We start from the raw sequence: 11,676 nt of genomic DNA, 5'->3' as shown, positions 1-11,676 counted from the left end.
AAAAAAAAAAAAAAGCAAGTGTATTCATCCTGACCAGAGATGCACTTGGCTTTTAAATAAATGTGCTTCAGTAGGTCCCTTGAGGCTGGAAGCATTTGCACAACCATTGCCTGGTCTGGGTCAAGGAACCCTCCAGCTGAGGACACTAGCAATGCTATTTTATTTAACTGATATCAATAATAAATTAATAAATGACAATTATTTCCAAGTAAAGAGCAAAATAAGAAGCTCGTGGCCAAACCCCAGCCTTAGCTAGCTTTGTAGAAAGGCTTAATCAGGCAACTGTAAATGGGAAAATGGATAAAAGTGCAGATGGCTGATCTGGAAAAAAAAATAAGGGGCAGCTGACAAATGCCTCATTCTTTGGGCCTGACTCAAAGTATTGATGTGAAATGAAACATTTGGGTTCCCATGAATAGACTAGAGAACAAAAAATCAAACCAAATATTTGGATTTGTGGTATGACTTTGCTCCTCGCCTTTACAGAAGAAAATTCCAAATACATGCAGACACATGTTAAATGGAAATAATTTTCCTCATCAAATGGCTTCAGCTTCCTTCAGCTTTGCACTGGCTGCAGATACTGAGGAAGCCAACACCAGCCATCAGCATTTCATCCTTCACTGAGGTGTTTCACTCAGTGAAGGTGGTTTGGGTCCTGCATGGGTCCTGCAGAGAGCCCCAGCCCGGGTCCTCAGTGTGCCCCATTTTCCCCAGACCCTGATTTGTATCAGAGCAGTGGGAGGTGGGTGTGCTGGCTGAGCTGCTGTGCACAGCTGGGGCTGCCAAGGGTGGGGATGATTTGCTCTTGCCCAGCAAGGGGTCTGTGAGCATCCCAGCAAGCTAAAAATGCTGCAGAAGCAAACTGAAAGGAAATCAGAATGGAAATACTACAGTCAGAGAAGGTGCCTACCATTCCTACCATTTCTTGGAAATCAAGTCAAAGATGAAGCTGTCTGCTGCAGAAGAGAGACAGACTCCTCTTCCCAACCCACCCAGAGATGGGTACAAGCTGCTTATTAGCAGTAGACCCCCACATCCCAACAAGGATGCCCTTCTCCTGCCCCTGCTTCCATCCTGCTCCCTCCCTCTGTCTGGCAAATCCCACATTCCTGTGCTAGATTCTGAATCCATCTTTCTGGCTCAGGTGGTGCAGAGTGTGTGGGTTCAGGGTGCAAAGAAGTGCCATCCCGCAGACATTTCCATCCACAGATTCCTATCAAGGCCAAGTTTCTCCAGCCTACCCAGCCAGCCCTCCAAGCTGTGAGGCTTCAGTCATCTGTTGTCTTCTTCATTTTTGACCAGCAATAGGATCCCTTGAGTGTTATAAGGAAGCAAACAACCTCTTCCCACAAGGATTCCACTGAAATGAGTGGTCAAGACTCAGGCCATCACAAGGGATCTGAGATTTCCCAAAAGAAAAGCTGATATTTCCCCCAGCTACATGCTGCTCAATGCTACCCAGGGACTGCAGTCTCAGTTACAGTACATGACTCTCATTATTTCAGTCTTTGGCTAGAATTTAATGTTGTCCAAATAAAGCCTGGGCTGTACAACCTCCACAGCACTCTTCTCTACCCTCTGCTGGGTCTGACCCATCTAAGCAAATGGGAATGGAAGGAGGAATTCCTGGAACGATGCTAAACAGAGATTACAGAGTTAACTCCTCCGTTCAGTGAAACCAAATTGGATTTGCCAAGCTAGCAGCCCCTCTCCTGCCTTCCCTGGCTGGTATCAATCTAATTAAATACTCTTTCTCCCGTGCAGCTTCTTTCTTCTCAGTTCAACTTACTGGAAAAGCAGAAAAAACAGGCTCTGAAGGATTGGATTTAGGGTCAGCTGGCAGAACTCATCATAAACTGGCAAAGCAGCATCAGCACAGAGGCATCAGAGCAAAAATCTCAACACACGGCTGGGAGGGACCACGGCAGCATATTTGCTTTTCCATGCAGGGTTCCCAAACATGGAATCTGCATGTAAAAAATCCCTAGGACAGCTGATACAGGGGTTTCAAAGGCAGAGCAGCTTTCTAATTGGGAATAGACTCTATCTGCAGGAGGCTCTTCAGTTTGCTTTGGGATACAGCAGAAGAAATTAAGTCCTGTAATAACAGATCCCTCATAATGACACCATCTTCTGTGCAGACACAGATTGTTATCTCTCTACTCAAAAATAGAGGGTCTCACTCTTCAGCTTCTTTGTGCTGATGAGCATCATTGTTCTCACAGCAATTTCTCTTTGGTACTTGACATGGAGGGAATTTGAACCCCCAGAACACTCGTGGTCCTGCCCCTGCAGCAGGTCCCTCCCTGATGCAGCAGGAGCAACCACAGGTGAGAGGGCCCAGGGAGGGGGTGAGCTGGTCCTGGTCCTGGTTCCTGCCCAAGCCAGTCCCTCATCCTGAGGACCACCTTGTTCCTGGCTGCTGATTGAGAACTGACAGCTTTGTCCTGTATTCAGAGGACAAAAGAGTTTTATCAGGAGCTCAGCCATTGTCCTGCACCAGGCTTTCTTCATCAGCTTGGACTTCTCACCACATGTGACCCTGGAACCTCTAGGGCATCTCACAATCCCAAGTGGCACTTGGATGCAGCCCCCCACTAGGCTGCTTTCTAGCGATTTGCCATTAGCTTTTACACTATTTGATTTGTTTCCCTGCCCTGCAGATCACCCTGAGGCCTCACTTCTGTATTTCTTCACCTGTTCAGATGCCTGTTCCTTGGGTCTCTGAATCCACAAACTGTGCAGTTCTGGAAAACTGCCCTCCAGAGCTGGACAAATCTGTTTCAGGAAGGCAAAAGAAGACTTCCATGTGCATAAGAGCAGCATTTTAAGCTGTCAGTCACTGGCAATGCCTGCTGAAACAAGGTGCCATCATGGCCTGAGGAACTCCAGGAGCACTGTCTGTTTGGTGAAGCTGACTGCTCTCAACCAAAAACCAGCACACCCCTCTCTGGCCCCTGGAGAAGACACCCCAGCTGCTGTGAATTCCTGCCCTGCCTGTGGTCAGGAGGCTTTGGAGATGTTGGACACTAGCAGAGGATGGCTCAGGTGGCTCCAAAGGCATTTGCTGTGGTGCTGGCAAGAGGCGCCTGTTGGGAGGAGGCATGAGGAACTGCAGGAGGATGGGCACAGAGGTGAGTAGGAAAGCTGTGAAGGTGCTTGGCAGATCTTCCCATGATCCGTTATTTCTGGGATGGGGAGCTCCTACATTAGAAGTATATTTTCATCCTCTCAATTTTGTTAGGATGGGGAAAAGACTGCTTTGCTTTCCTGATCAGCAGGAGACAGGTATTAAATGATAATCTGTTACTTAACCAGTGCTGTTTGTTACTTCTCTTGGCTCATGGGTCCAGGAGAAGCAAAGGACAGTGTTTCTACCTGAAACCTTCCCCAAGCTTCAGCACAGAGGATAATCTCCAGAGGTGGGATTCAGGCACAACCCACCCAATACTAGCACTCCTGGGTATGGGGAAAGCAGAATAGCTCTCATGATTTCAAACAGGAGCAGAGCCTTCTGCTATCTTCCCAAAATTTATTCTCAGTACCTTTTTTGTTTGCAATAGAAGAGAGAAATCATCTCCACATTTATCAATTAATAAGCAGTGGTGATGAGAGCTTGTGCTGGTGGCAGCTCTCAGCGAAGCGTGGTGGGTTGCACAGATTTGTGACTAATGGACCACATTAATTCCCAAATTGTCTCAGCCTGGATGGCTGGCTCTGGCAGAGGGGGAAGATTTAGGATGATTGCAATTCCCATCTTAGGAAGTAGCTATTTATTGTTGTTACTGCACATGAGGGAATACTTTAAAAAGCTCAAAATCTCTCACTCAGATTTTAACCTCCTTTAGCAGGGAGTGGGAAGTAGTTCCTGCAGCTGTGGTACAGAATTCACACTGGAGCCTGACACGCAGCCACCTTCTCCAGCACCTCTCAGAGGGGGAGGTGCTCCCACTATGTACATCAGAGGTGAAATTCCTTGGCAGTAAAACCTAAAAAACAGATTTAAGAGCAGAGCAGCTCCCTCCAGGAGAGCTTTTTACTCCCTTTTCCTAAGGGTGGATCAGTTAGGTGCAGCTCTGAAAAGAGATGCTCGTGGCCAGACCCATTCCAGGGCAGCATTTTTAAGTGGGTGACCAGGGCTGCTGGTCCTTCCCTCTTGTTTGCTCATACAAGATGCTTACGTGCATGGGAGGAAGCAGAGGGCCTTGCTTTCACCCCTATGGTGAAGGCAACTCTTGTCTGACAGCAGTCATGGCCCAGGGACCAAGCCATGGTGTCACATGCAACCCCAGCTGGAGCCTCTGAGCCCTTTCTGTGTGACCAGACTGCACAGCACAGCACTGTGGAGATGCCCTCAGCTGCAGGGGAATGCCAGCAGCATGCCTGGGAGGCAGGCCACCTCCTCCCATGCCAAACTCTGCTCCCACCGCTGCCAGCACAGCTGGAGGTGCTCAGGCAGCACCCGTGTGTGACAGGAAGGAACACACAGCACTGGTGGCACTCAAAGATATTATGAATGCCCCAGGAGAACAAGTTAGCAACCCGTTCCTTCAGTGGTACCTCCACCTGATCTCTGTTCAATCTCCCAGGCACTCCAGGGACCCTTGCCACTGGGCATCTCAGGAGGCCACCAACAGAGCAGCTCAGGCAGCAGGAGAAAAGGAGAAATGAGGGTTCTGCCAGCTATGCACCTGCCTGGAGGGCCCACAGCTCATGGAAAGGCAGCACCTTCCCTGCTCTGCAAGGATCTCCCCAAACCTCCCAACTTGGCTTGGCACCAGGGGACAGTGGTTGCTCCTTTCCTGAAACACACTGGCACTTAACCATGGTCTCTATGAGCCCAAGATACCGAAAATAAAAGTCATTATTTCTTAAATGCAGAAGAAGTACAAGAGAGGTGCTCTGGATGCCACATGAATTCTTCTCACTCACGCTGCTAGTGCTGGGTGTGCCAGGCAGAAAGTAAAGAAATGAAAACCATCACTCCTCCCCAGCCCCAAAGCCACACACACAAAAAGCCAAACCCCAGGTCTTCAAGAGCTCTCACTAGCACTCCCTCCAAGTTGTTTCTCCACCACTCAGTCTGCCCACAACACACTGATGGCTGGAATAAAGACTGAAATGGCTTTCCATAACTAATATGGAAAAATACTGATGTCTAATGAAATCCTTATACTCCAGCAAACAAATGTTACAGCACTAAAGCATTTCTTCTTCTTAACAGCACAAACACATGCTTTGTTTACAGCATCTGAAACATCCCTTCTGGTTTACTATAGGGTGATGAGCACACACCACTGCCATGGTTTCTCACAGCAGGACCAGAACAGTATCTCAGATGACTGATGAGAAGAACACCAAGCACAAGTAAGAAATTCTCAGCAACTAACTGCTCTGGAAGTTAGAGACTATTTTAATTTTTTCTCTTAATACCACAATCCTTGCTGTTAATTTTCTTAAATTCACAAAACCAATAATTAGAGCAACCCTTCTTGCATACTTACACTTCTCAGACAGTTGTCTTTTCTATGTCCCATAGCAATAAAAATTGCAGTTGATTTACGAATAAATTAATTTTCATTTATAATACAGGTATTTCAAGTTTTCCTTTGCAATTTGGCTTTTGTCCTTAGTGATGGCAAATAAATCAAAAGTATATATTTGAATATGAAGACTTTTTTAATAATTTCAGATAAATGTGTCATTTCAAGTCAGGGCAAACCCCAAGAAGGAACCCCTAGCCTTCAGGACCCCTTTCCCACTACCCTGTAACCTACTTTTGAGATGTAAACCTCTACCAAGTGCTTCCAAGATTTTTTTTTTTGACTTAGCAGCCCTTTATAGTGCAATAGGAGAAGTGGCAACAGCAGCCACGTGCACAGGGATCAGAAAGAAGGTCATCAGACAGGCAGGTACCTGAGCACTTCTGTCCACTCAAAAAGCCACAAAATGCCAGAGAAATTGCTTTTGGGAGAGACTTACCAAACCAATTTTACTCTGTCCTATTGGACCAAAACTGAGAATTTAGATAGCAGGTGTTTCTGGCTCACACAAAGGTTACTTTGCTTAAAATTCCAAGGGAGAATAGTAAAGAGATCCTCCTTCAGCATTTTATGATGTGTATGTGTCCCTTTCATCTGGAACAGAAGTAGAAAAATTATACAGGTTTTGTCTCAACTGCACACTTTTCCTATCTGACCCAATGCCAGCATTCAAAGATCAGAGACCATCAGACCACAGTGCTGTAAAAACAAACACTAGTATTTCAGTTGTAAAATCATTTTTATTGTTACAAATATACATATGAATAAAATCCCTTCGACCTGTAATGTAAATGGGTAGCTGTGAAATTTGCATCCCCTCCCTCAAAAGCTGAAATGTTTTTACAGATGTCAAGCTATGTTTCTCATAGAATTACACATTGAAAGGAAGCTAATATGCAGACAGAACCGAGGAAGGCCTCCAGAAAACACCAATATTAATAAAATTTCAATTGCCCTCATTGCAATCAACTATGTACATTAATATACGAATGTGGAAGCATACCATGGTTATACGTAATCCAAATCCTTCTCTGTTGTGCTTTCTGACAGTACACAAATGTAAGCGTTGGAGCTTTATGTACAGTAGGAGAACAGGAAGAAAGAAGCTCCCTATGGGAGAATGTAAAAACCATACCCAAGCATTTAATATATATAATCTATACAAATTATTTTATTAGTGTGCTCTCTTAATATAATTACAATGTGCAATTGCATACCGCAAGAATATATTTATAGGTAAGTCACGTGCAGATCTGACACATTTACATTCAGCAGTACAACACATTACCTGCTGTACAGTGTATTAGTGTAAGACAGTGTCCAGTTAATTTGCTTTGCTTTCTAAATGCCCTAATGCAGGGCACTCTTTGTAGCTGCTTCAGAGAAATTCAAGTAGAATACATGAAACAATAGCCGGCTTTAGGCAAAGGCATGGAAAGGAATGCCTGCACTGTACAGACCAGAAATTAAGGACTGAATCAATGCCAGGTGTACTGTAAGTCATGATTGGAAGATCAGGTTTTCTGCATGGAAATGTACCTGTGGTGAAAGAGCAGCTGACTAAAAGGGCTGTTGATTGCTGAACCCAGATTGTTACAAAAAGCTCTTGCGCTACAAAGCACTTGTACTGATTGCTAAACAAAAATAAAATCTTTATCTGCTTCTTCGCCAGAGTCACTGGACTTGCTTCCCTGATGGCCATCTTTACTTAAGGACCTCTGCTTCATTTCCTGGAACTCATGAGACTGCTGCCCAGGGCTTCTTTTTGCAGCTGCATAAAACAGAAATAGGACTTACTAATGATTGCAGAAGAGAAAGGAAGAAGAAAAAATAACAATAAAAAAAGTCATTAATGCACATGAGAGCTGCTCCTGATCCCACTGAATTAATTTGCTAGTAGGGGTAGCATAGGTCCATTAATTTTTCAAGCCAGAAAAAGGTGAGGAGAGTTTGAGCAAGCTTTATTCCACCGTTGGTTGGCATGCAGGCAAACTCGAAACATGATACTTAGTATTTCACTGTGACACAGATAAACATTACAGTTAGAAATGGCCTGGAGATTTTCTTCTCATCACACCCCTCCCAAACCAGAACAGCATTCGTTTTTTCCAGCTGGGATGGATCTCAGACACTGCACTCCTGACTGCTGAGGTGGATGTGCTGCTGGGCACCCCTCAGACCAGTGATGCACGTCCCAGGCAGGCCTGTCTCCCTGGCAGGACACAGCTGCACTCTCCTTTCTGACTCAGCAGCTTTGATCAGGACAGACATTCACCTCAGCATCCAAGCTACCCAAACTGTTTCTCCCTTCCCCACTACACTGCCAGGTCCCAATGTCCTTCCTGTCCCCTGATAGGAAGGACACCCCTGGCTCTGAGCCCAACAATCACCTCTTCCAGAAAAGACCATGGGCTCTGCACCTTGCTGTGCTCAGCAGTGGAGAAAGCAGGAGGCCATATCCACTTCCCATGCTCTAAATGCAAACAGTACCCATTTTGTTCACCCAGCACTCTGGAATCTCCATAAAGCCAGGGCTTTCTCCAAACCTATAAGCTTCAAAATAAATTGGGAAAGAAGGTTGTAAAGCCTTGTTGAGATTCCTGATCTAATCAGTGGCCTACAACTGCTATGGTAACTTGATGGTTATACACATCAACCAGGGTGACCTTACCCAAGGACTGATAGCATTTCAAATCTCATACTTGCACTTAAAGTGAAACTTCAAACACACAGGGGCCCTTAAATGTGACCTTGCTGCAAGTGACCTCACTTCACTCCCACAAAATTAAATGTTGCCATTGCAAGACCTTCCTTGCTCCACCATTTAGGGTAGGGATGGTCGGCTTTGGTTCACACTAATTATTGTTCCTCACCACTTTTGTGAATTCCTCTCTTGACAAGGCACAAGAGCTGCTGTGGCCATGCAGCACCATCTCTCCTTCCCCATGTACCACTCACCTGTAGCCTCACCACTGCAAGGGACAGCCTGCCCTGCCACCAGCACACAGCTCCAGCCACAGCAGCAGCCTGCCACTGACCGTCTCTGCGGCCACTTCTAACTGTGGCAGGCTCTGCTACAGACTGCCAGGAATGTGGGAAGTGCAGAGAGGGATCCCAAGGCAACCAAATAGTTCTCCTGAGTCCAAAATATCTGTTTTCTTACTTGTGCTAGCTAAAATATCTGAGGAAATAAGGGCCAGCAGCTACAGACTCACTGCATTCTTATCCTGGCATTGCAAGTTGGGAAACAGGAAGGGATTTTGAAAGGTTTTTAAAGCCATTTCATAGAATTGGAGAGGATTATCCTGCAAAAAATATTCAGGCATTTCCACCTCCCAAAGCACCACTGCTTTTCAAAGAAATAGGTGCCAGGAAATTTTTTGAGTCATCCTTGATGCCGGTACCTCCTAAGAATTACCTGGTCTTTGTCTGGCCTTCACTGACTCTTCAAACAAAACCCAACACACATCCTGCAGCAGCCATTTTAATTTATGGCCTGATAAATATAGGCAAGTAGCTTGCCTCATAAATGACTGAAAGATGTATCAGGCATTTAAATCCACACATTGCAAGCAGGCTTCTGCCAGAAGAGCTTACCCTTGCCTTGCTGAAAACCGTACACAGGTGACCTGCAGCAGTCTACAGCAGGATCTCAGCTTGCAAAACTTACTTTGTCAGAGAGGTATCCCAAAATGAATATAATAATATAATAATTTGATTATGATAGGGAGGGGAGATTCCCAGTTTGGATGGACTAAGTTTGATTCTACAATACAAAAAGGATAAATTTTGGGCTGAGGAAGGGTTATGTGATGTCTTATAAACAGAAAAACTGTGGGTAAATGGAATTGCATAAGATGTTCAAACACACAATTAAAATACTTTAGAAAAAAAAGTAATTTTGAACAACTGTTTAAACCAACCAGTTAAGAGATAAAGACAAACATGTAAAACATGTACCATTTGAGAACAGGAGCTTTTATATTTTAAAAACCCATAAAGGAAACAAACATTTTTATAGTCTACTGAATGAGCACACTGTGAGTCAAAGCTGCTCCTTTGACTAACAGTGCTGGGCTTGGGTTCTTTAGGTGGCGTTTTCTTCTGCTTTTGCAACTGAAAATCAAAGTAACAATAAGTAATCCGATTTACCCAGTTCTCAAATGGTTTTGTGAGTGATGCACTGAAACTGGCACTATCAATATTCAAGCTGAAATGTTTTTTGAAACACTAAAATGCATGATCTTAGAAATGACAGGTGTATAAGCAGAGCAAGCAGCAGCCAGCCAACCTGCACTGTGCCAGTGCTGCACTGAGCAGTCACAGATTGTACTGGGTGCTCTTCTGCAGAGGGGCTGCACGTGCTAGATGGGACTGGACACTGGAGTGACACAAAGGAAAAATGCACATATGTTTTATCTGTGGATTTTTTCATGCCATGTAAATCCCATGGGGACAGAGATATGATTAGAACTCCATGAGATTTTTACCTTTCTCATAATGACAAATGACAAACCCACACCCTTCTGTGGCTTCTTTGCTATTACCATTTCTTAACAATTGTTAGTGCCAGTTATCAAACACCACGCTGATGAAAAATGGAAACTTCTAACCAGAAGTTGGCTGTGCCATCCTCTGCCCAAGCACATTAGCTTCCTCTTCTGCACTGGTAGAATACTGCCCCGGAGTGGTTTTCACGCTGCCAGATGGCTTGGCACAGTCAAGAGCTGCATCACTTTTTTGACAATCTCCTGTTTGCTCTAGCAAGGAAAAGGATTCATTTATGCTCTGAAGCTGTTTTGTAAGCCTATGTACAGACGGTAATATGAAAAATTTCACTTATCCAGCCCATTTAATCAATTATTCAGAGTGCAGTAATCAGTATGCCAGTTGCTCGTTTAGTCCAGATATCTCGGGGTGTTGGTAACTGCAGCCTGATCTTACAGCCATGCAGTGCGAAGAGGTGTGTTTTCAGATTGTCCCATGAAGTACAGTTAAAATCATCAACATAAAGTGATTTTGCAATCAAGTATCATCTAATTTTTAGCTTTATTTCACAGGAGATATGATTTTGTTACTAACTCAGGCAGATTTGCAGTGATTTACCAGTTGCAGAAATAAATTGAACATGCTAGCCTGAAGAGAGGCAGAAAGCAAGGGCAGACAAATGGCTGAGTGAGGAAGTAGGACAGTAATGAATAAAAAAGAACAGATTAAAAGGAATAAAAATAAAATAAACAGAATTTACTCTTTCCCAAACAACTTTATGCAAAGCCCAGCAGCTCCTTAAGGACCTGAAAAGTCTAAACTATATGGATAAAATATGTACAATGCCATGTGGAGCTGAATAGAAAATTCTGTGTTTGGCTAATTTGACTGGAGAGTTTTAACGGAGCAAGGAGTAAGTGCCTGACTCCTCTTGCTTTTGTCAATATGGATCATCTGAATGCTGACAGCGGGCTCTGTAGGCAGCACAACTTCTCAATCTTCACAACCCAGCATTACGTAGCTGCCTCAACTCGTTTTTCCCCATTCTATGCTGTGAAAATCTGCTGTCAGAGTGTGAAAGGGCACCTCTTTGTTTCACAGCTTAAGCGATGGGAATCACCTTAGATGCCTTTGTTGGGGAGAGGCCAAGAAAGGAAGGCATCTCACTCCCAGATTTCAAACATCATCACTTGTGCCAGCTATAACCATGGTGAGCAACATTCCTGGGACTACTTCTCCACATATCCTGTGCTGTCAGAGGAAGCTTTAGCTCTTCTAAGAGTCAACCCAGGGCACGAAAATGCATCAGCAAAAGCAGAAATCCAGTGCACACATGAAAACTGGCAGAGAGAAGAGAGCAGCCTACTGTTGTGCATAAAAGATAAAAGGTACCAAGCCTTGCCCTGGCACACAGAGACTCACTGCCCGAGGCAGGGAGGCAAACTCAGTCACATGCAGAGACCCCACAGAAAGGAAAACAAAGAGAGCAGTGGGCTGGCTGAAAGGAACAAAGTTATGGCTGCTCCCCTAGAAATGTGCTGAACCACAGAGCTGCATTTCACATTACTGTGTAACCAGTATCGACCAGCACCTTAGTTCAGACCAAACCAACCATAAATGCACACAACACATGAATCCCTCA

At 44.7% G+C, this 11,676-nt stretch overlaps 1 protein-coding gene across 3 annotated transcripts in view; it reads right to left on the bottom strand.

Moving 5' to 3' along the window:
- Positions 1-6,266: 6,266 nt before the first annotated feature.
- Positions 6,267-11,676, bottom strand: part of CARMIL1 (capping protein regulator and myosin 1 linker 1) — a 191,337-nt gene continuing 185,927 nt past the window's right edge. For 2 of the 3 annotated variants that reach the window (XM_063397814.1, XM_063397833.1), the window contains 2 exons: positions 10,160-10,306; positions 6,267-7,317 (listed from right to left, as the gene is read on the bottom strand). In XM_063397814.1, coding sequence (XP_063253884.1) covers positions 7,181-7,317; positions 10,160-10,306 — 284 coding nt within the window. In that variant the 3' untranslated portion in view covers positions 6,267-7,180. The remainder of the gene's footprint in view (positions 7,318-10,159; positions 10,307-11,676) is intronic. The other variant, XM_063397823.1, reaches the window with a different exon arrangement.

Source organism: Prinia subflava, chromosome 1, assembly GCF_021018805.1.
Source record: "Prinia subflava isolate CZ2003 ecotype Zambia chromosome 1, Cam_Psub_1.2, whole genome shotgun sequence".
NCBI lineage: Eukaryota > Metazoa > Chordata > Aves > Passeriformes > Cisticolidae > Prinia > Prinia subflava.
Note: the sequence above shows the minus strand (reverse complement) of the source record. Positions and strands in the feature narration are given on the sequence as shown.